A 19,005-nucleotide genomic window follows, 5' to 3' on the forward strand; every position below is an offset into this window, starting at 1 on the left:
TCAAAACCCCACACTTTAGCCATTAAATAAATGAATTTACCCAAATAAACTGGTTTGGGCCGGTTGCCCATGGTCCAGACAGGTTGCCCATGGTCCAGACTGGTTGCCCATGGTCCAGACGGGTTGCCCATGGTCCAGACTGGTTGCCCATGGTCCAGACTGGTTTCTCCCCAGCCATTTTCAGCCTTTTCCAGTTGCAGCCATTTATGGGACACTTCTCCCTCATCCAGACCTCAGATCATCATCGCATCGTGACATCCGTGAGTCCTGATGCGCTGGCTTTAGGCTTGGTCTCCTGGATCAAAAATTAAGAGTCCACGGAGGACCGTCCAACCACCAAGCCTTCCCTGGTGGGACGAGAGAGGAGAAAAGCAACGAGCAGGTCCACGGTCAAGGGCGTGGAGGAGGTAAACCTCAAAGAGGAGCAAGACAGAAGACTTCCCAAGACTGAAAATCAAACCCAACTCCATCCCATCCGTCTCTGGGATGGTTTGAGGCGTTATCCTCTCCGTAACAGGACCGGAGACCTTCATTTGGTGGAGAACGTGTCCTGATAGAGACACTTCTCCTTGCTAAAAGCCTGGGAGATGGAGTCCACACGTGGCCAGGTGCCGCATCTCACGGGTGGGAAGGACAACCCATGCCACATCGCTCCACTCGTCATCTCCTCTTATATCCACGGGTGGAGAGCTGATGGTGCAAGAGTCCACCCTGGAGATGCTCACCCCTGGGGAAACGGGACCGGCCGACATGGGGCTCCCATGGGCATCCCTGAAAATCAAAGCCACCGGGAAGAGGGGCACTGGTTTGGGGGGGGCTGGAGAAGGGACTTGATGAAGCAAGACCCTCCTCATCAGGGTGGCGGGGGGTGGGGAGCGTGAGAGGTGACCCAGGATGGGAAAGGGGGAATCACCCACCTAAAGGAACCAACACCCAGAGAACGTGGGTCAAAAAAGGGGAATTTGAGCTCCACGAGGTGCCCGGTTTCCTCCGTCTTGCTGGAAAAACTCCTCCTCTTCCCTGAGGGGGGGAAATAAATCAATCCCCTTCCTTATCGGCCCTGCCATCCAGGACCACCCCGCAGGTGCCAACTGCCCTTTCTTCCCCCGATCACCCATCCGATGCATCCCGAATTCACCCATTCAGCTGGAAAATCTCCCGGGGCTGCTCCAGGGCTGAGGGGAGGGGGCTGTGCCCGCTCCCCCCGCCTCCAGGCAGGGTGATAACAGCCGGCAAAGGTTCTCCTGCTTGGATTATTTTCTTTTTTCTATGGGGAAAAAGAAAAAAAAAAAAAAAAAAAAAGCCACCAGAGCCACAATGCTGAGGTCCGAGCTTTTTGTCCGAGCTCTTTGCTGGTTTCCGTGCTCACGTGTGCGATGAAAATTGAGATTTTTTAAATTCTCCCCCCCCCCTTTCTGGTGTTATCCCAGTCCTTAATTCCCCTGGGGTTGGGGGCGGGGGGGGCTTCCCCCAGGGATACCCCAGCAGCCCTGCAGCTTCAGCTCAGCAGATGCATCAGAAGAAAGGATGGGTTGCATCAAGGATGCCTACCCCACCCCAAAAAAAAGAAGGATCTTCTCCCCCCCAGCCCAAGAGGATGGTTTGGGGCAGAGAGGGGCTGCACGCGCTGCCCTGCCTTGGACAACCCTGCCAGGCTCCCCAAAAATATCTGAGAAAGCATCTCCCGGAGGGTGGGCGACGTCTCGTGGGAGCTACAGACGTCCCACCCTGCACCGCTTGGCCAAGAGGAGACCACCCCCACCCGCCTTGACCTGAGCCTTTCACCCCTTTAGGAACGGAGGCGATTCCCACGGGAACCAGCCCCAGCCCTGCCCATAGCTCGGGTCTGTGCAGCAGGTCACCAACACACGGCCAGGGTGGCCGTGGTGAACCTCAAACCCCTCCACGGTTGGTGGTCACAACACCTTGATGGTGGCCTCTCCAATGGCTGCACCCACCTCCTGCCTGCGGCTGGTCCTCGCTTCCCACCGTTTCTGGTCTCGAGGAATCATCTGTGCGGCCAAAGAGAAGATCTGAGCGGAGGAAAACCCCTCCAGAAGCTCCTCCTGGAGGAACATCGCGTTTAAGGGTTGCAGTTGGGGCACTGTCAACCCAAACCGTTAGCGTGGACCACGCAGAATCCCAGATCACCCAAGACTTTCTTTTGCTGAAGGCTTTAAACTCTTCTCCCCCCCCCTTTCCCCCCCCCCCCCAGCCCTCATGCCTGCTCAGGCCCCACAGCTTTCACTGGCTTCCTCACCACTCTTCCTGATTGCCTCCTTCTTCACCGAAAAGGTCATAAATTTCGGTTTGTCATCCCGGCAGCACATGGGGCTCAATTGCTCAACCGCTCCCTTCTCAGCCCAACAGCCCCTCTAAGCAGAAAGACATCCTCAGAAAGACATCCTCTGCTGGTCTAAACCAATAAAAACCAGGCATTTCGGCATATTTTCTCACTAGCTCCATGCCCGTATAACGTCACGGCCCTTGGGTATCTGGACCAGCTCATGGAGGAGCTCTGGATGTCTTGGACACTTAGCAAAAACAGGGAGCGTGAACCAGCCACCCTAAACGCAGCTCGGTTTTGGGCATCGCCTGGGTTCAGGCACGTCCACCAGAAGCGATTCTTCATGGGTTTTTTTGGACGGTTTCCCCAAGGGGATGCGATGGGGAGAGGTTGCTCCAGGGTGGGCAGCTGGTGGGACCCACAGCCGGTACCTTGGGGCTACCCCGAGATGCTCCACGGGACACCGTGAGCACGGCACGGGGGGCTCGGACCCTTGGGTGGGCAAACCTGGACCTTTGCAGGGATGCAGGAGCATCAGGGATGGAGGGAAGGCTGGGAGGAGACCCCCCTCCCCAGGGAGCCGGGATGCGGGAAGAGCCCCCACGCCGGGAAGCGAGGATGGGGACAGGGTGTGACATTTAACACCGAATTCAATCGCCTGGCACCTTCCGGTCACCTTTCGCAGGTTTCTCCAGGCCGAGGAGCTTGGCCTCTTGGTTGACCCACCAGCTCCCAACGTACTGCACCTCCGGGTCTCCCATCCTGGCTCCACACCGACGCAGCGGATCAATCCCGTTGGGCGTCACGGCCGTGATGCAGCATCATCACTCATCCCAGAGCAACAAATACCTTTATTCCGCCACGGAGAAGGCAAATTTAATTCCCGGAGGAGGCTCTTTCAGACCCCGTAACCCTTATCAACGTCTTTATCAGCGTATTCATCAGCATAGCAAGACGCCGCGGCGAGATCTTCACCCGACGCGGGAGGAAAGCGCTCATAATTACATCCCTTCCTCGGTGACAATTCATTAATTCGTAGCAAACCAAGAGAAACCCTCTCCCACCTACCGGAGCCGGGTTTTGGCTCTTTCAGGATGCGCCGGGGACGCGTCAGCCCTTCATGGAGCATCCCACGGGGTCTCCAAACCGTGACCCCCGTGAGGTAACAGCCACGCTCCCGTGTCCACGGTGGCTTCATCCCCTTGCTCTGGTTCCAATTTAGGGACAAGCAGCCTGTCCAAGGGGGGGGGTTACCTGCACCAGGGAGGGAGATTGGGGCTGCAGAGCATCTGCACCCCTAAAACCCCTTCCCCACCTCCCAAGCCGAAGACCCTCAGCCTCCAGAACAGGGTTGATGCAGCCAAATGACTTATTGGGAGTAAAACCTGGGGTGCTCTGACCCCCGAATGCCCCCCAAGGATTTTTTTTTTTTTTTTTTTTTGGGGGGGGGGTCTCTGCCAAAGCCCCAAAGCATCCCAGGGACCACAGCAGCTCAAGAGCTGCAGGGTTGGGGTCATCCCAGGGACCACAGCAGCTCAAGAGCTGCAGGGTTGGGGTCAGAGGCGGTTTCTCCCCCCCTCGGGGTGGGGGGGGTCCTTACCCCACAGGGGGTAAATCTGCCATCGGGGATGTTCCTGCCCATTGTGCCAAGCATGGGCCCCATTATCTTCCCAATGGCCCCTCCAGGGGGGATGGCCGTAACCCTTTCCTTCCAGCCAGGAGGCGAAGGAAAACATCATCGCGACAGCAAACAGGTGGGAATATCCTCCAAAAATAGCTGCTTTTACCCCAAAAGGGGTCCCAGCCCCGAAGATGAACCCTCCTCTCCCCAAATTCCCCTTCATCTCCTCCCCTCGGCACAAGGCCGCGCACCTGGAAGGGGCTTGATGCGGCTGGGAAAAATAAATCTGGAGAAAAGCCTCGAAATTTCATTACTCCCCTCCATCCATTTAAACCCCATTTCAAAAATATACAAGTTTATTTGCCCAAACAGCTTTATTTCGGCTCGTCCCCACTGCCTCCCCTCCTGACACACGGGGATTGTCCCTGGAGTGAAGGAGAAGACGGAGCCAAGGATGAGGATGGAGTTGAAGGGAGAAATAGGGATGCCCAGGAGGTTTCCAAGTCCTGACGGGGGAAAAAAGTCTTAATTCCTCCAGCTGATAGAGGCGGCAATTTTATTTTCCCTGCGGCAGACACCTGCACGTGGCCGCGTGAATCCCCTCCCAGGGCCAAGGCTGGAGAAAGGGGTTTAACACGACTTTAGGAGCAAAAGTTTGAAAGCTCATAGAATATTCTGTTTTATTATTTATCCCGCCTAAGCTCATTCTTTTCAGCAAAGAATTGGGCAGCCAGAAAAAAAAATAATCCCAGAAATAACTTCAAAAGAATCAACCGTCTACTTCAGACCCTTATTATAACGTGAAATTAAATTGTCTCAAGCACTAATACCAGGAAAGAGGGTTTAGAATTTATTTTTAGATGATAGCTATTGAAGTGTCTTTGCGATTTATGAAAAGCTTTGCCTACATACTGGTATTTCATATTCCTGGAGAGGAGGATTGGGTTAACAGAGACGAGAGCGATATTTCCTCAGGAATGGGAGCTCCTCAACACGTTACACGCCTTGAGGCGGGCTCTTGCACACCCATCTGGAATTTGAAATACCCGAGTTAAGAGATAAAGAAAAAATAAGCAGGTTTCTGCCCCAGAGCGGGGGGATACCTGCCTGAACCCCGAATTCCTGCCCGGCTCCGGACTGGCAGCCAAGGCAATATCTGGGCTCTACACAGGAGGGCGAGAGCCCTCAGCTGGGAGGTAGCAGATCCTGCACTTTGCCTTCCCGAGCCCTGGATTAAACCATTTCCCCCCGATTTTACACCAAAACACAGGCCTGGTGCTGCGGTGCAGGGGGAGACCCCCAGCTCTCGCCACCGCGCTCGCATCCTCAACGACCCCGCTGGCGGTGGCTCCGCTTCTCCTGGGGTTCATTGTCCAGGGGACAAATTTATTCTCACCAGGCTGGAAAAAAAAAAAAAACAACCCCCCCCCCCAAAAAAAAAAGTGTTTTCTCTTTGTTTTACCTGGTTTTAGCAATTTGGGGATTTTTTTCGGGGATCCCCCAGGGGCTCAGCTGCCTCCTGCCAGCGGGATGCAGGGGGGCGACGGGACCGGCAAAGGGCGTTTTGGGGATGGAGGCACCAAAGATGCTTTACCCCAGGTGGGATCCTGCTCCCAGCTCCATCTCCAGCCCAGTACAACCAGTTTGCTGGGCTAAATGGGACGCAATGGGGCAGGAAAGGGTGTCTGGAGGCCAGCGCGCGGCCCTGCAAAGGGGCTTTGCGACACTCGATCAACCCAACCCCGGCTGGGAAATTTGGGAGAGGTGGGAAAAAAAAGAAAAAAGGGGGGATCCTACGCCCACCCAGGCAGCACGAGGAGACCACGTACCCCCCGCGCCTCGCTGCCCTGGGGTACGGGGGTACGGGACGCCTGGGGTCCCCCCTCCAGCCCCAGAGGTCCCCGTGTTGGGCGCACGTTGCAGCCCGGGTTGGGCACGGAGGGACACGGGAAGAGGTCGGAGCTGGGAAAAAATAACAACCGGAGCCAGCCCAGGCTGCTCCAGGATGTTGCCGCCTCTACCAACGTCGCCCCAAAAATCAGGGACCCCCCCCCCCCCACCAGGTAACGGCGAGGGCAGGAGGACGCCCCGCTGCCCGCCGGCCCCGGGGACAAAGGGGGGGGACCCCAGTTTGGGGATCCCCCAGGAGCAACTGGGAGCTCCCACGGCTGGTGGCAGAGGGCGAGGGGGACGCGGGGATGAAGGCGCGGACGCAACGCGGGTGGGGGCAGGCGCGATGCAGGAAGGTGTTTTGGGGGGGAAAAGGGGCAGAAAGGGGAAGGCAGGAGCTGGATGGGGGGGCGGGGGAGGGGGGGCGACCTCCGCTGAACCCCGCTGCTCCCCCCGGCCCCACCACGTCCCCGGCCACGAGCCGGGCACGGGCGCGTGCGCAGAGAGCGGCACGCTCTGCTGACTCGTCGAATATCTCCAAGACATCAAATTTCAGACTATTTTGCTCTTTAAAGCTATTTTTTTCTTCCTCTGTCCCCGAGACACACAATGCCCTTGCTCCGTACCTCGCTTGCGTGCGTATATATATATATTTTTTTTTTTGCACACTATTGAAGCCCCCCCCCCCCCTCTTTAAACTCTTTTCATCTAAACCCTGCAATTATGGCATTTCCTCTCCGAGGCTGCTTTCTCCCCCGCCAGCAAATTCCCTTGGGAAATCCAGCAGGCAAGCTTCTCCTCTCCCTCTTTTTGTCTGGGCAGGATTCGGGTCCAACCAGGACACAACCCTGAGGAGCCCAGCCAAGTTTTGAAGCTGGGTCTAACCAGGAGACAACCCTGAGGAGCCCACCCAAATTTTGAAGCTGGGTCTAACCAGGACACAACCCTGAGGAGCCCAGCCAAGTTTGGAAGCTGGGTCTAACCAGGAGACAACCCTGAAGAGTCCAGCCAAATTTTGAAGCTGGGTCTAACCAGGAGACAACCCTGAAGAGCCCAGCCAAGTTTTGAAGCTGGGTCTAACCAGGAGACAACCCTGAGGAGCCCAGCCAAGTTTTGAAGCTGGGTCTAACCAGGAGACAACCCTGAAGAGCCCAGCCAAGTTTTGAAGCTGGGTCTAACCAGGACACAACCCTGAGGAGCCCACCCAAGTTTTGAAGCCGGGTTTAACCAGGAGACAACCCTGAAGAGCCCAGCCAAGTTTTGAAGCTGGGTCTAACCAGGAGACAACCCTGAGGAGCCCACCCAAGTTTGGAAGCTGGGTCTAACCAGGACATCACCCTGAGGAGCCCACCCAAATTTTGAAGCTGGGTCTAACCAGGACACAACCCTGAAGAGCCCAGCCAAGTTTTGAAGCTGGGTCTAACCAGGACACAACCCTGAGGAGCCCACCCAAGTTTTGAAGCCGGGTTTAACCAGGAGACAACCCTGAAGAGCCCAGCCAAGTTTTGAAGCTGGGTCCAACCAGGAGACAACCCTGAAGAGCCCAGCCAAGTTTTGAAGCTGGGTCCAGCCAGGAGACAACCCTGAAGAGCCCAGACAAATTTTGAAGCTGGGTCTAACCAGGACACAACCCTGAAGAGCCCAGCCAAGTTTTGAAGCTGGGTCTAACCAGGAGACAACGCTGAAGAGCCCACCCAAGTTTTGAAGCTGGGTCTAACCAGGAGACAACCCTGAAGAGCCCAGCCAAGTTTTGAAACTGGGTCTAACCAGGACACAACCCTGAGGAGCCCAGCCAAGTTTTGAAGCTGGGTCCAGCCAGGAGACAACCCTGAAGAGCCCAGCCAAGTTTTGAAGCTGGGTCTAACCAGGAGACAACCCTGAAGAGCCCAGCCAAGTTTTGAAGCTGGGTCTAACCAGGAGACAACCCTGAGGAGCCCAGCCAAGTTTGGAAGCTGGGTCTAACCAGGAGACAACCCTGAAGAGCCCAGCCAAGTTTTGAAGCTGGGTCTAACCAGGAGACAACGCTGAAGAGCCCAGCCAAGTTTTGAAGCTGGGTCTAACCAGCACACAACCCTGAGGAGCCCACCCAAGTTTTGAAGCTGGGTCTAACCAGGAGACAACCCTGAAGAGCCCACCCAAGTTTGGAAGCTGGGTCTAACCAGGACATCACCCTGAGGAGCCCACCCAAGTTTTGAAGCTGGGTCTAACCAGGACACAACCCTGAAGAGCCCAGCCAAGTTTGGAAGCTGGGTCTAACCAGGACACAACCCTGAAGAGTCCAGCCAAATTTTGAAGCTGGGTCTAACCAGGACACAACCCTGAAGAGCCCAGCCAAGTTTTGAAGCTGGGTCTAACCAGGACACAACCCTGAGGAGCCCACCCAAATTTTGAAGCTGGGTCTAACCAGGAGACAACCCTGAAGAGCCCAGCCAAGTTTTGAAGCTGGGTCTAACCAGGAGACAACCCTGAGGAGCCCACCCAAGTTTGGAAGCTGGGTCTAACCAGGACATCACCCTGAGGAGCCCACCCAAGTTTTGAAGCTGGGTCTAACCAGGACACAACCCTGAAGAGCCCAGCCAAGTTTTGAAGCTGGGTCTAACCAGGAGACAACCCTGAGGAGCCCACCCAAGTTTGGAAGCTGGGTCTAACCAGGACATCACCCTGAGGAGCCCACCCAAGTTTTGAAGCTGGGTCCCAACCAGGACACAACCCTGAAGAGCCCAGCCAAGTTTTGAAGCTGGGTCTAACCAGGAGACAACCCTGAGGAGCCCAGCCAAGTTTTGAAGCTGGGTCTAACCAGGACATCACCCTGAGGAGCCCACCCAAGTTTTGAAGCTGGGTCTAACCAGGACACAACCCTGAAGAGCCCAGCCAAGTTTTGAAGCTGGGTCTAACCAGGAGACAACCCTGAGGAGCCCACCCAAGTTTTGAAGCTGGGTCTAACCAGGAGACAACCCTGAAGAGCCCAGCCAAGTTTTGAAGCTGGGTCTAACCAGGACACAACCCTGAAGAGCCCAGCCAAGTTTTGAAGCTGGGTCCAACCAGGAGACAACCCTGAGGAGCCCACCCAAATTTTGAAGCTGGGTCTAACCAGGAGACAACCCTGAGGAGCCCAGCCAAGTTTTGAAGCTGGGTCTAACCAGGACATCACCCTGAGGAGCCCACCCAAGTTTTGAAGCTGGGTCTAACCAGGAGACAACCCTGAAGAGCCCAGCCAAGTTTTGAAGCTGGGTCCAGCCAGGAGACAACCCTGAGGAGCCCACCCAAGTTTTGAAGCTGGGTCTAACCAGGACACAACCCTGAAGAGCCCAGACAAATTTTGAAGCTGGGTCTAACCAGGACACAACCCTGAAGAGCCCAGCCAAGTTTTGAAGCTGGGTCTAACCAGGACACAACCCTGAAGAGCCCAGACAAATTTTGAAGCTGGGTCTAACCAGGAGACAACCCTGAAGAGCCCAGCCAAGTTTTGAAGCTGGGTCTAACCAGGAGACAACCCTGAGGAGCCCAGCCAAGTTTTGAAGCTGGGTCTAACCAGGAGACAACCCTGAGGAGCCCACCCAAGTTTTGAAGCTGGGTCCAGCCAGGAGACAACCCTGAGGAGCCCAGCCAAGTTTGGAAGCCGGGTTTAACTGCAAAGCTGGTGCTGCTTCAAGGAAGGACTGAACATCTGAGGTACCCGAGGAAGGGAGCAGGCCGGGCTGAGCATCAGGCACGTCCGCAGGCAGAGGCAAGCCCGTGGCGGGGATCGGCAAGGCTCACGGCCGCACACGGAAGCTCCTCCGAGGTAGCTTGCAAAAAGACTAAACACCCCAAGGCTGAGCTTAAATTGAGCCCCTGGACCATGGGCGGGGCTAATCAGGGCTGTTAATTAACTTAATTAATCTCCAGCCCCTTCCAGCCTCAGCTGTTCTCCTTCTCCGGGCAGGGAGGAAAAGGCACTGGGGAGCGATGGGGACCAACGCATCCCCCCAGAAGTTTCCCCGCCATTTCTCTCATCCCAGTAGCTCCCAGTTCACCACGACCTTCCCAGTCTGCAGGAGGGCAGCAAACGGCCGCAGCGGATCCAGCTCAGGTTGGGGCTTGGGGTCCTCCTGGGGAAGCATCCGGGAGAGCCAAAAAATGCGATAAAAAATGGGGAAAGCTGAGCATTTGCTGGGGACGGAGAAGCCGCTGGGATCCGAGCTTCTCCCATCCAGGCGCCGCTTCTCTTCGCTTCCAGGAGCCCGTGACCTCGGCCGAGGAAAACGATTTTTAATGCAAAACGATTCCTTCAGCACCTCACGTCAGTTTTTTAATTTTTCTTTCCCTCTTAAATCCTCGGCCCGCTCGCAATCCCCGTCTCTTCGGTCGTAGCTTTGCCTTCCTTACGCTCAGGTTAATAAATGGGTTTTTAATTCCCACGTTTTAATTCCCACGTTTAATTCCAGTATTCCCACGCTTCTGGAAGGGAATATATACAGGGAATATAGGGATATATAATATGGGGAATATAATATTAGGTAATAGAGGGAATATATCTCTCTCTATCTATATCTCTATACCTATCTCGCACCCAGAAGCCGGCCTGCGCGCTCGGCTCTCGGGCGGCAGCGACGCGCGGGGCCAGGACGCGCGGCGGAGCTTTGACCTTGAGGCTCTTTGCGTTGCCCTTGGCGGGGAGGCAGCCACGGCCGGGTTCAGCTCCACCCTCCCTTCTCCGAAAGCGTGAAGCAGGAAGCAGAAGAGGGTTTCCATTTCAGTTGCGGGCGTCTTGACGGGTTCTGCTTTTTCTCTTCGCCCGCCCAGACCCAAAGTGGGGTGGGGGGGGGGACAGGACCCCCAGCATCGCAGCTAAACCCCCTCCCACCCCCCCCAAGGGAGCGATGCTGCCTGCATCCCGGCAGGCAGGACAGGTAGGGCAGGGTGCTGGGGCGGGGGACACCCGGGGTGGATGGGGTCCCCAGCCTGTGATGGGCGTGTGTGTGGGGGGGTCCCTTGGGGGGGCATTTGGGGACCCCCCCAGGACCAGGGGACACCAGCCCAGGGGTGAAGCTGGGATGGGTTTTGGTTTGGTTTTTTTTGGAGGGGGTGTTTATGGGGTGTTTTTTGTTCTTTTTAAGACTGCAGCCTGTTAAACCCTGTCCCGTGGTGTCAGGCACATGTCACCCCCTCCCCTCGCACAGGTCTTCCCCCCCCCAAAATGTGACCCCTATGTGACAGCTTCACCGGGTGTCACCACATCCTCGCAGCCGCGCAAGACCGAGGAGGGCCTTCCCTCTCCCTCTTTTTCCCCCAAAAACCATCATTTTAACTTGCAGATTTCCCCCTAGGTTTGAAGGGGCACCACAAATTGGAAAAAAAATCAACTCACCCCACCCCAAACTTACCCCTTTTTCCCTCCTTTTTCCCCCCCGCTTTGCAGGGAAGCCCCGAGCCCTCGCAGAGTTGTGACAGCAGTGCCTGATCTGAGCCCAGGCTGTGGGAATAGGAGCATCGGGGACACAAAAATGGGTGGTTTTTTCCCCGTGGATAGCTGGGCAAGGACCTGGGAGGAGGGGGGTCTCCATCCTTGGAGGTACCAACCTCACCTGGACAGGACCCAGAGCCACCCGACCTCCTTGGCCCCGTCGGGAGCCGGGGTCCAGAGACCCCCGTGGTCCCATCCAACCTACATGATTTTTTTTACTATTGCCGAGTTCTCCAGGTTTTATCCAGAAAATCCTCTTCACGTTGATGTTCTCTGCACCACCCTCAGCTTTGTATTAAATTGATTTTCTTTTTCCCCTCCCTGTTCGTCTTTCCCCAGTGAAATTGGATGGGAAGATGTTGGTTTCCTCATGCTCCTGCCTCCCTCGCGTCACCTCTGTCCCGGCTTGTGTCTTGATTTTCTTCTTCAGCTTTCACATCCGTGAGCTGGACTGCGGTAAGGATCTCCAGTGCTTCTGCTTCTTCCATGACATCCATCCATCATTATATATTCCCCCCCCCCGGCTTGTTAATACTACACAAAAGGTGTTTTTTTAAAGTTAGGTGGGATAAATAGCAAGTTCTGGGGACTCTGGGGGGAGAAGTGCCCTGCCAAGAGGTGAGGGTTTGGGGATCCATCATCTCCATGGGTGAAGTTCGAGAGCTAGCTCAGTCGTAGGCCATCTAAAAAGACCCCAAGCTCTGTCTTCCAGCACTCCTGTGCCCCCAAATCTGCCCTTCCTCCCTCCGTGCCTTCTCCTCCATCATTTGTGTAGCGTTCAGGTGGCTTCTTCCTCTCACAAGAGCATTCCCATCTCAGCGTGCTTAACCTCATCTTCTTGGGGTGCTTTCCAGATCCAGCTGTGACGGTACGCTGGGTCCTTGCACCCACCATGATGCTCTTGCATGCTTGGTTGGCGGTTGCTTCCAGGTGAACCCAACCAGAATCCTTAAAAAATAAATTCAATTATTTGCACAGACGACGTAGCAGCAGAACCGCTTGTGCCCGTGGGTCTCAGGCGTGTCTTCTTCTCACCTGCCACCTTTCACAGCCCAGTTCAGAGTCCTGGGACCCGACCACCCCATCACTGCCATCGTGGGAGAAGACATCGTGCTGCCTTGCCACCTCTCCCCCAGGCTGAACGCCGAGAACATGGAGGTGAGGTGGTTTCGGTCCCGGTTCTCCATCTACGTCCACCTCTACCACAGCGGGCAGGACCACTACTCCTCCCAGATGCCCGAATACCAGGAGAGGACAGAGTTTATAAGAGAGGGCATCTCTGTGGGGAACGTTTCCTTGAGGATCCTCAGGACCAGGCTGAGCGATGAGGGACAGTACCAGTGTCTCATCAAAGATGGGAATTTTTACGAAGAAGCCACGCTGGAGCTGAAGGTAGCAGGTAAAAGCCAGGAGACAGGGCTGTCTACGAGATGGACCTCTGGCATGTCCCATTTGCCCACTACAACTCAGAAATCCCTTTTGGTTTTTCTCTGCTTGGTAGCCCAGCTCCTCACGAGCATCTCCTGACCTGCCTGGCCTCAGATCCCTGCAGAATATGGACTGTCCCCACCACCAAACCCCTGACACCTCACAGATACAGCAACACCATCCTCTAACCCAGGAGAAACCTCCTGGCTCTCCCAGGTCAACCATCTCAGACCACAGCCCTGGCTTCATCTCTAGTTGGCTTGCTTCAAAGGAGATCACGTGGAAGGAGCAGGAGATGACGCAGCTGAACCCAAAGATACATCCTTGTGCACCTTTCCCTGTTAAGGATGTGGTCTCCAAATTGTCCCAAGGTGGGACATGAGCAGACATGAACATGGGCACCACACGTTTCCCAGCTGGAGACCATTGACCTGGCAGTTGGCCAAGCATCTCCCATGTCCCAAAGACAGGACTTTCCTCCCTAAACCCATCAGGTCTCACCTTGCGTAGTCTGCAGAGGGAACGAGCGTCCTTCTGGGTGGAGATGGCTTCATCTCACAACCTGCCATCTGCCACAGCCTTCTCTTTAGGAGAAGCTGCGCTGGATGGGTTGCGTGATTTCACGGTTGCCTTGTGACTCTGAGGACATCGCTGAGGGTAAATCAATCAGGCTCGGGCTGTCCCCACAACTGAAAATTCATGAGGTTTGGGGTTTATTTGAGGAAGGAGGAAAACAGGAATAAACAACATCAATTCCATGCCCAGCTCAGATGTTTTCCATCAGTCTTTCACCAGTGCTGCCCTGACTTAGTGGCTGTGAATGGAAAAAGCTTTGAGAAGGTCTCCTCCGGGATGGCCGCTCAGTTTGGCTGATAGAGGTGGGTTTGGTTTTTTTTTTTTGTGCCAGTTGCAGGTTCCAGCCCGCTCCTCTCCGTGGAGGATTACCAAGATGGGGGAATCCGAGTGGGATGTCGAGCAACCGGCTGGTACCCAAAGCCTGAGATGCTGTGGAGAGATTTCCAGGGCCAGCAGCTCCCATCCTTCACCCAGTCCGACTCCCAAGACCAGAACGGCTTCTTTGAAGTGGAGAAGTCCATCGTCATCCAAAGAAACGCAAAACAAAACGTGTCCTGTTCCATCAGGAACACGTTGCTTCCCCAGGAGAAGGACTCGACCATTCATATATCAGGTGATTTTTCCACCAGAATTAGAGTTTTAGAAGTCATACCTGGGAAATAAGGGTTTTCTTCCCCTAATTTTATGCACCCGGTTGTTGTTGGCTGCATCTGAGGAGGCTTCTGGGCATGGGGGACCTGTGGCATCCCCAGACAGACCTTTGGCTGCGGCACCCCATACATCACGAGTGTGTGATGGAGGAGGAACTGGTTTCTGGACCATCAGGGATCAAACCAGGGATATTCAGAATTATTTTTTTTAGTAGAAAGTTGGTTTCAGCGAAACTTTCTTAAGAACCATTGCTAAAGCAGGAATTTTCTATTAAAAATATTAAAAAGCAACCTCAGGTCTAAATAAAGATGCTCAAAGCAACCTCAGGTCTAAATATTTCAATAAAGATGCTCAGACGAGACCGAGCACTTACAAGACACCGTATTTCTACATATTCCCATCACAGAACATGAAATGCAAAAGTGTTTTAGGATTTTTATGGGGATTTCTTTTCAGTTTTGTATTTCCCATGGGCTCACATTAATAAACTACTTTTCTATAAGAGCGTAACACCACCACGCATTTACGTGTGGCCCCAGTCACTCCAACACACAAGGTACACATAGAATTGCATCCCAGATTAACACAATTTGGGGAATTTTTCTATTCCAGACCCTATTTTCCCAAAGAACTCTCCCTGGATGGCAGCTTTGTTCGCGACCCTGGCTGCCTGCTTCGCTTTGCTGGTCGTCTTCTCTCTTTTTATCTTATGGCTACGAGGTAAGGCTTTAGGAAAGAGCAAGAGGACTTTGGGGCACCCAAGAGGGTTATTTGAGCACCCAAGACCACGCTGAATTGATATGGACCCGCTCAAAGGAGGACCAACTGTCCCCAGGCATTTGAGACTGGCTAGAGCTCTATCCCATTTAAATATTCCAAAAATATCAGGTTTTAGGGACCAGAAGCACAATCTCCATCCCCAATAGCTCATGACCTTGACCAGGGTGACCATCAAAGCCTCTAAAGCAAACCACAAGGATGGGCCGCAAGGGAAGAAGAGCTCCAACGCAAGCAAACATCCTCATTCCACACCAAAACCCCCCTCCAGCATCAACCAAGCCAAAAAATACCCGGTCTTCAGCCAACGCCTCCATCGCGGGTCACCCGCACGTGACGTAGGCGTGGGAGAAACCTCCCTTTAACCCACACGACGTTCCCTGTTCTTTCTTACAGCCCAACATGCTGCAGAACTCGGTAAGAGATGCTCTTCCCCCCCCCCTTTTGAAAAGGTACGTTTCTGTGGTAGCGAAGGAGGGGTGGGTCTCACACGCGTACGTCTCCTAAATTTGCTTTTAAAACGGCATTTGCTGGGTGATTTCACACCAAAAAGCCATGTGAAATAATTGAGGGGTGGGAAAAGGTTGAATAGATTTAATTTAAATTCTGAAAACACACCAAAAACCCCACAGAATTGGGAAAATCTCTACTTTTTTCCTGCTTTTTCCCTTTTTTAACCAAGCTCTGCCAGTTATGGTATTGATGCTGAGCTTCCACACCGCTCTCCATACCCCAGGCAGACCTCAGCCACCAGCAATTCTCCTGTGAGAAAGGAAACTTCCTCTTATGCTTACTTCTGCTTTTCCTTTCAGAGAAACGCGATGCCAAAATCCGTAAGTAGCGTGGGGTTTTTTTTTCTGTCATTAAGGGAAAAAGAGGAGCTGCAGACAGATGCTCGCTTCCTCATGGGAGTTCATAAACTAGCAGGGAGGAAGCGAGAAAAATCGGGGAGCAAATAAAGTGCATGACTTCATCTGAGTTGGCCAACTTGGGTAACCAACCTTAGGGAAGGCCAAATCTCTTCATTTTTGTGTAATAAACCTCTGAGGAGACGGGCTGCAGTTTACAAAGCCCGTCTATAGCACACACGTTTGTAGTAGTTTAATTATACCTTTGGTATGGCTTTCGAGGAGAGCTTGGTTTTGGAGGAATAAAATTTTGAAATAATAAAAATAAGCTTCCTTAGTTTTGGAGGAATAAAGTTTTGGAGGAATAAAAACAAGCTTCCTTGTTTGCAGAAGAATAAAATTCAAATTTGTAGATTTCTCCCCAAAGGCCGTCTGAGAACGCAGTAAATCCCCAACTTCTCTTCTTTGCCAAATTAAAGCCGCTAGCTTTGATGGCAACGTGGCTAACGAAGAAGCGCCAAGCAAGAGGAGGACCAAGAACCCCTTTTGCTCTTAGAATAAGGCCACACCACCCACCAAAAATCCCACTTTGGGCAATCAGTTCAGCAGTTTTCCCCCAAAAAAACCCAGCATCACCTCCCAACTTCAACCCGACCCTTCCTTCAACTCAACTTCCAAAGTCCCAGGCAGGAGAAAAGCAAAAAGGTCTTCAAGCTCCTGGACAAGTTGCCAGCACCAAATCAGCATTTTCTAGCGATGCCACCTATTCCTTCCTGCTTTCATTTATATTTTTTTCCCCTTCCAGGAGAACGCGATATGGAAATACGTAAGTATTGCTTTGCTTCTTCCACCCACTAAAAGCCTGGGACAGAGGAGAAGACCTTCCCCTAACCTTCTTCGTCCAACTTCAGATGAGGTTGAGCCCAACTTCTTGGCGGCACCAACCCCACAAACTCCTTCCAGCCCCTTGGGGTGCCCAAAAATCCTTCCTTCAAGCCAGTTTTCCCTCGCAGCCGCTTCCCCCTCTCGGGGCAGATTTTGGAGGTTAGCACCATAAAAGGACCTCTTACCAGACCCTTGCGTTTGGTGGCTACGTAGGGATCAAAGTATGAGGTTTTGACCCCCAAAAGCACATGTTTTTACAAAAAACTTTTTTTTTCTTTTCTTTTTCAGAGAAACACGCTGCAGACCTGCGTAAGTTTGATCCTTGCTCTTCCCCCAGCCCCGTGGTCTTTCAAGGAGCACATATTTTTTTTGGGGGGTGGGGTGGGTGGGACGGGTCTTGCTCAGTTTTATTACCAAGACCCCACTACCACCAATTGCAAAAAACTTCCAGGGTCTAAAAAAAACCCAAAAAGATTAATTGGACCAGAAAGGACATCCAGGTTCCCATTTTGATGCACTTATGCTGTAAAATAAGTTAAATTTGGGGACATTAAACCGAAGCATGCCCGGGACTGGTCTGCAGCCATGAGGGCCACCACCCCAAGTCACCCCGCACCCCCTCGCCGTGGCAGAGGACCCGCTTGCGATCACATCTCTTTGGTTTCAGGGTGGAGAAACGCCATCGTCCCGGTGGAAGAAGGTACCTGGGTCTCGTGCTTTGCCCCCTCCATGGGTCTCTTCCCCTGTGCTGCTGGGGGGAGATGGATAAGTTGAGGGCTGAGCCTCAACAACTCAACTGCGCTGATGCTTTCTGCTTCCTTTTCCCACTAAATAAGTGTTTTTCTGGGGGTTTTTCGGCTGTTTCTGAAGACCGAGGGTCTTGACGCCCAGCATAGCGAGCGTGGAAGCCGGTGTTAGAGGAGGTACAGAGCTGGGATGCTCTCAGGCAAACTCCCCTGGGAAGAGGGTTGCAGGATGGGGAAACTCATTGCGTCTCCACCCAGGGTGATGCTCTCGGTTCCTCCCCAAGAGGTAGATCCAGATGTCTAACGAGGCTCCTCCTAAATTAATTGGGTTTGGGTCCATTCTCTGCACTGGCGCAGAGCAGCCCACATCCACACCGCAAGGTCTCTTAGCTCCCGAAACGGGGCAGCCACATCCTGACCAGCGCTTGGCCAACGTGGTCTCCCAGGGGAGGCATCATCTGGCTGGAGCCAGCAGGAGATAGGACCAAGCTCTGGCTGCGCTGAGCACTTAAGGTCCCACAAAACATTTCTCCAAGGGGAACCAACCTCAGGAGACCCCAAAGGCAACGGGGGTCTTCAGCTGAGCTCTCCCCCTCTCCCTGCAGCGCACGTCACGCTGGACGCAGACACGGCGCACCCCCAGCTCATCCTCTCGGCGGGCGGGAAGAGCGTACGGCGTGGGGACACACGGCAAGCCATGCCAGATAACCCCGAGAGATACGACACCTACCACTGCGTCCTCGGCCAGGAGGGATTCGTCTCGGGGAGATTCTTCTGGGAGGTGGACGTGGGGACGGAGGACGGAGGGGTCTGGGCGATGGGGGTGGCCAAGGAGTCCATGAAGAGGAAGGGGTGGATCAACCCAGCTCCTCAAGATGGGATCTTGGCTCTTTTCCACTGCGGGGGCAAGTATTGGGCTCTGACCTCCCCTGACCACACAGCTCTCGCCCTCACCCAGATGCCCCGGAGGATTAGGGTTTACCTGGACTTTGAGGGACAGCAGGTAGCCTTCTTCAATGCTGACAACCAAGAGCTGCTCTTCACCTTCCCGCTGGCCCCACTGAGCGGGGAGAGGATCCGGCCCTGGTTCCGCGTGGGGCCGATCGCCCAACTCAACCTGAAGTCACCTCCTTCGCCCCCACGCGTCCCCAGCGTGGAGGAGCCTCTGCTCCCTTCGTGCTTCCCCCTGCAGAGCCTCCACACGGGACGACAGGCCCCGCACACGCTGGAAGCGGGACACGACCAAGATGGGGAAACCCACGCTACTGTCCACAAGCAGCCGTGATGTGTCCACAAGCAGCTCAAGGCCCCTCCGGTGACATCGCACCACCACGGTGTCCCAAGACTCTCCCAGTTAAGCCATGGGGACATCTCCACCTGAGCAGAGCTATCCCCGCCCCTTGTTGCGGAGCTTGCGGTGGCGAAGACGCATTTGTCTCCTCCTAAGGTGATGTCTCCAAGCGAGCGGCTTGCTCCTAGAAGTCCTCGTCCTTCAGCTACAGGCAGAGTCCAAACCAACAAGGGTGTTGGGACCCAAGGGTGTCAGAACCCACCTGAGATACGGAAAGGAAAACCTCACGGTGCCAACGCCAAGATGAGAGTCTGGGAAGAAGGAGCTGCGCAGCTCCACCCTTCTCTTTTCCACTTTATCTCCAGTCCCTAAAATCTCGTGAAACGTGGCCAGTTTAAGGGGGGGTTGGTCTCTGTTGCGCCGTTCCTGCAGCACGAGGGTTCACGGTGCTCGGTTCCTGATGTCCACCTCCTCCCCGGGTGTTGCAATATACTCAACACGTATTTACAAAAGATGTTATTTCAATAAAAACTCTCTCCGTGACACTTTTGGGGGTTAT

The 19,005-nt window shown here is 54.1% G+C and overlaps 2 protein-coding genes and 1 long non-coding RNA gene across 13 annotated transcripts in view; 1 reads left to right on the forward strand and 2 right to left on the reverse strand.

Moving 5' to 3' along the window:
• The window catches only part of LOC140644806 (uncharacterized), a 297,384-nt gene that overhangs the window by 26,548 nt on the left and 251,831 nt on the right, over nucleotides 1-19,005 (reverse strand). The gene's annotated exons all lie outside the window — the stretch shown is intronic.
• On the reverse strand, nucleotides 4,282-5,594 carry LOC140644907 (uncharacterized). Its single transcript, XR_012039866.1, has 4 exons — nucleotides 5,503-5,594; nucleotides 5,181-5,308; nucleotides 4,821-4,938; nucleotides 4,282-4,414 (listed from the first exon to the last, which is right to left on the reverse strand). It is a non-coding gene; the product is annotated as an uncharacterized lncRNA (long non-coding RNA).
• On the forward strand, nucleotides 5,833-18,982 carry LOC140644816 (butyrophilin subfamily 1 member A1-like). Of its 11 annotated transcripts, XM_072847906.1 has the most exons (14): nucleotides 8,114-9,582; nucleotides 9,800-10,080; nucleotides 10,655-10,690; nucleotides 11,584-11,700; nucleotides 12,296-12,643; nucleotides 13,580-13,861; nucleotides 14,512-14,619; nucleotides 15,073-15,128; nucleotides 15,489-15,509; nucleotides 16,330-16,350; nucleotides 16,436-16,568; nucleotides 16,698-16,718; nucleotides 17,077-17,109; nucleotides 17,761-18,982. In XM_072847906.1, exons 2-14 carry the CDS (start codon nucleotides 9,930-9,932, stop codon nucleotides 18,438-18,440), a joined length of 2,007 nt encoding a protein of 668 aa, XP_072704007.1. In that variant the 5' UTR covers nucleotides 8,114-9,582; nucleotides 9,800-9,929; the 3' UTR covers nucleotides 18,441-18,982. The 11 variants fall into 11 exon arrangements, with proteins under 11 accessions (XP_072704010.1, XP_072704012.1, XP_072704009.1 ...); XM_072847911.1 differs by having other exon boundaries at nucleotides 8,111-10,080; nucleotides 12,223-12,402; XM_072847908.1 differs by having other exon boundaries at nucleotides 8,112-10,080; nucleotides 12,296-12,402; nucleotides 15,359-15,509.

This window comes from Ciconia boyciana, chromosome 29, assembly GCF_034638445.1.
Source record: "Ciconia boyciana chromosome 29, ASM3463844v1, whole genome shotgun sequence".
Taxonomy (NCBI): Eukaryota; Metazoa; Chordata; class Aves; order Ciconiiformes; family Ciconiidae; genus Ciconia; species Ciconia boyciana.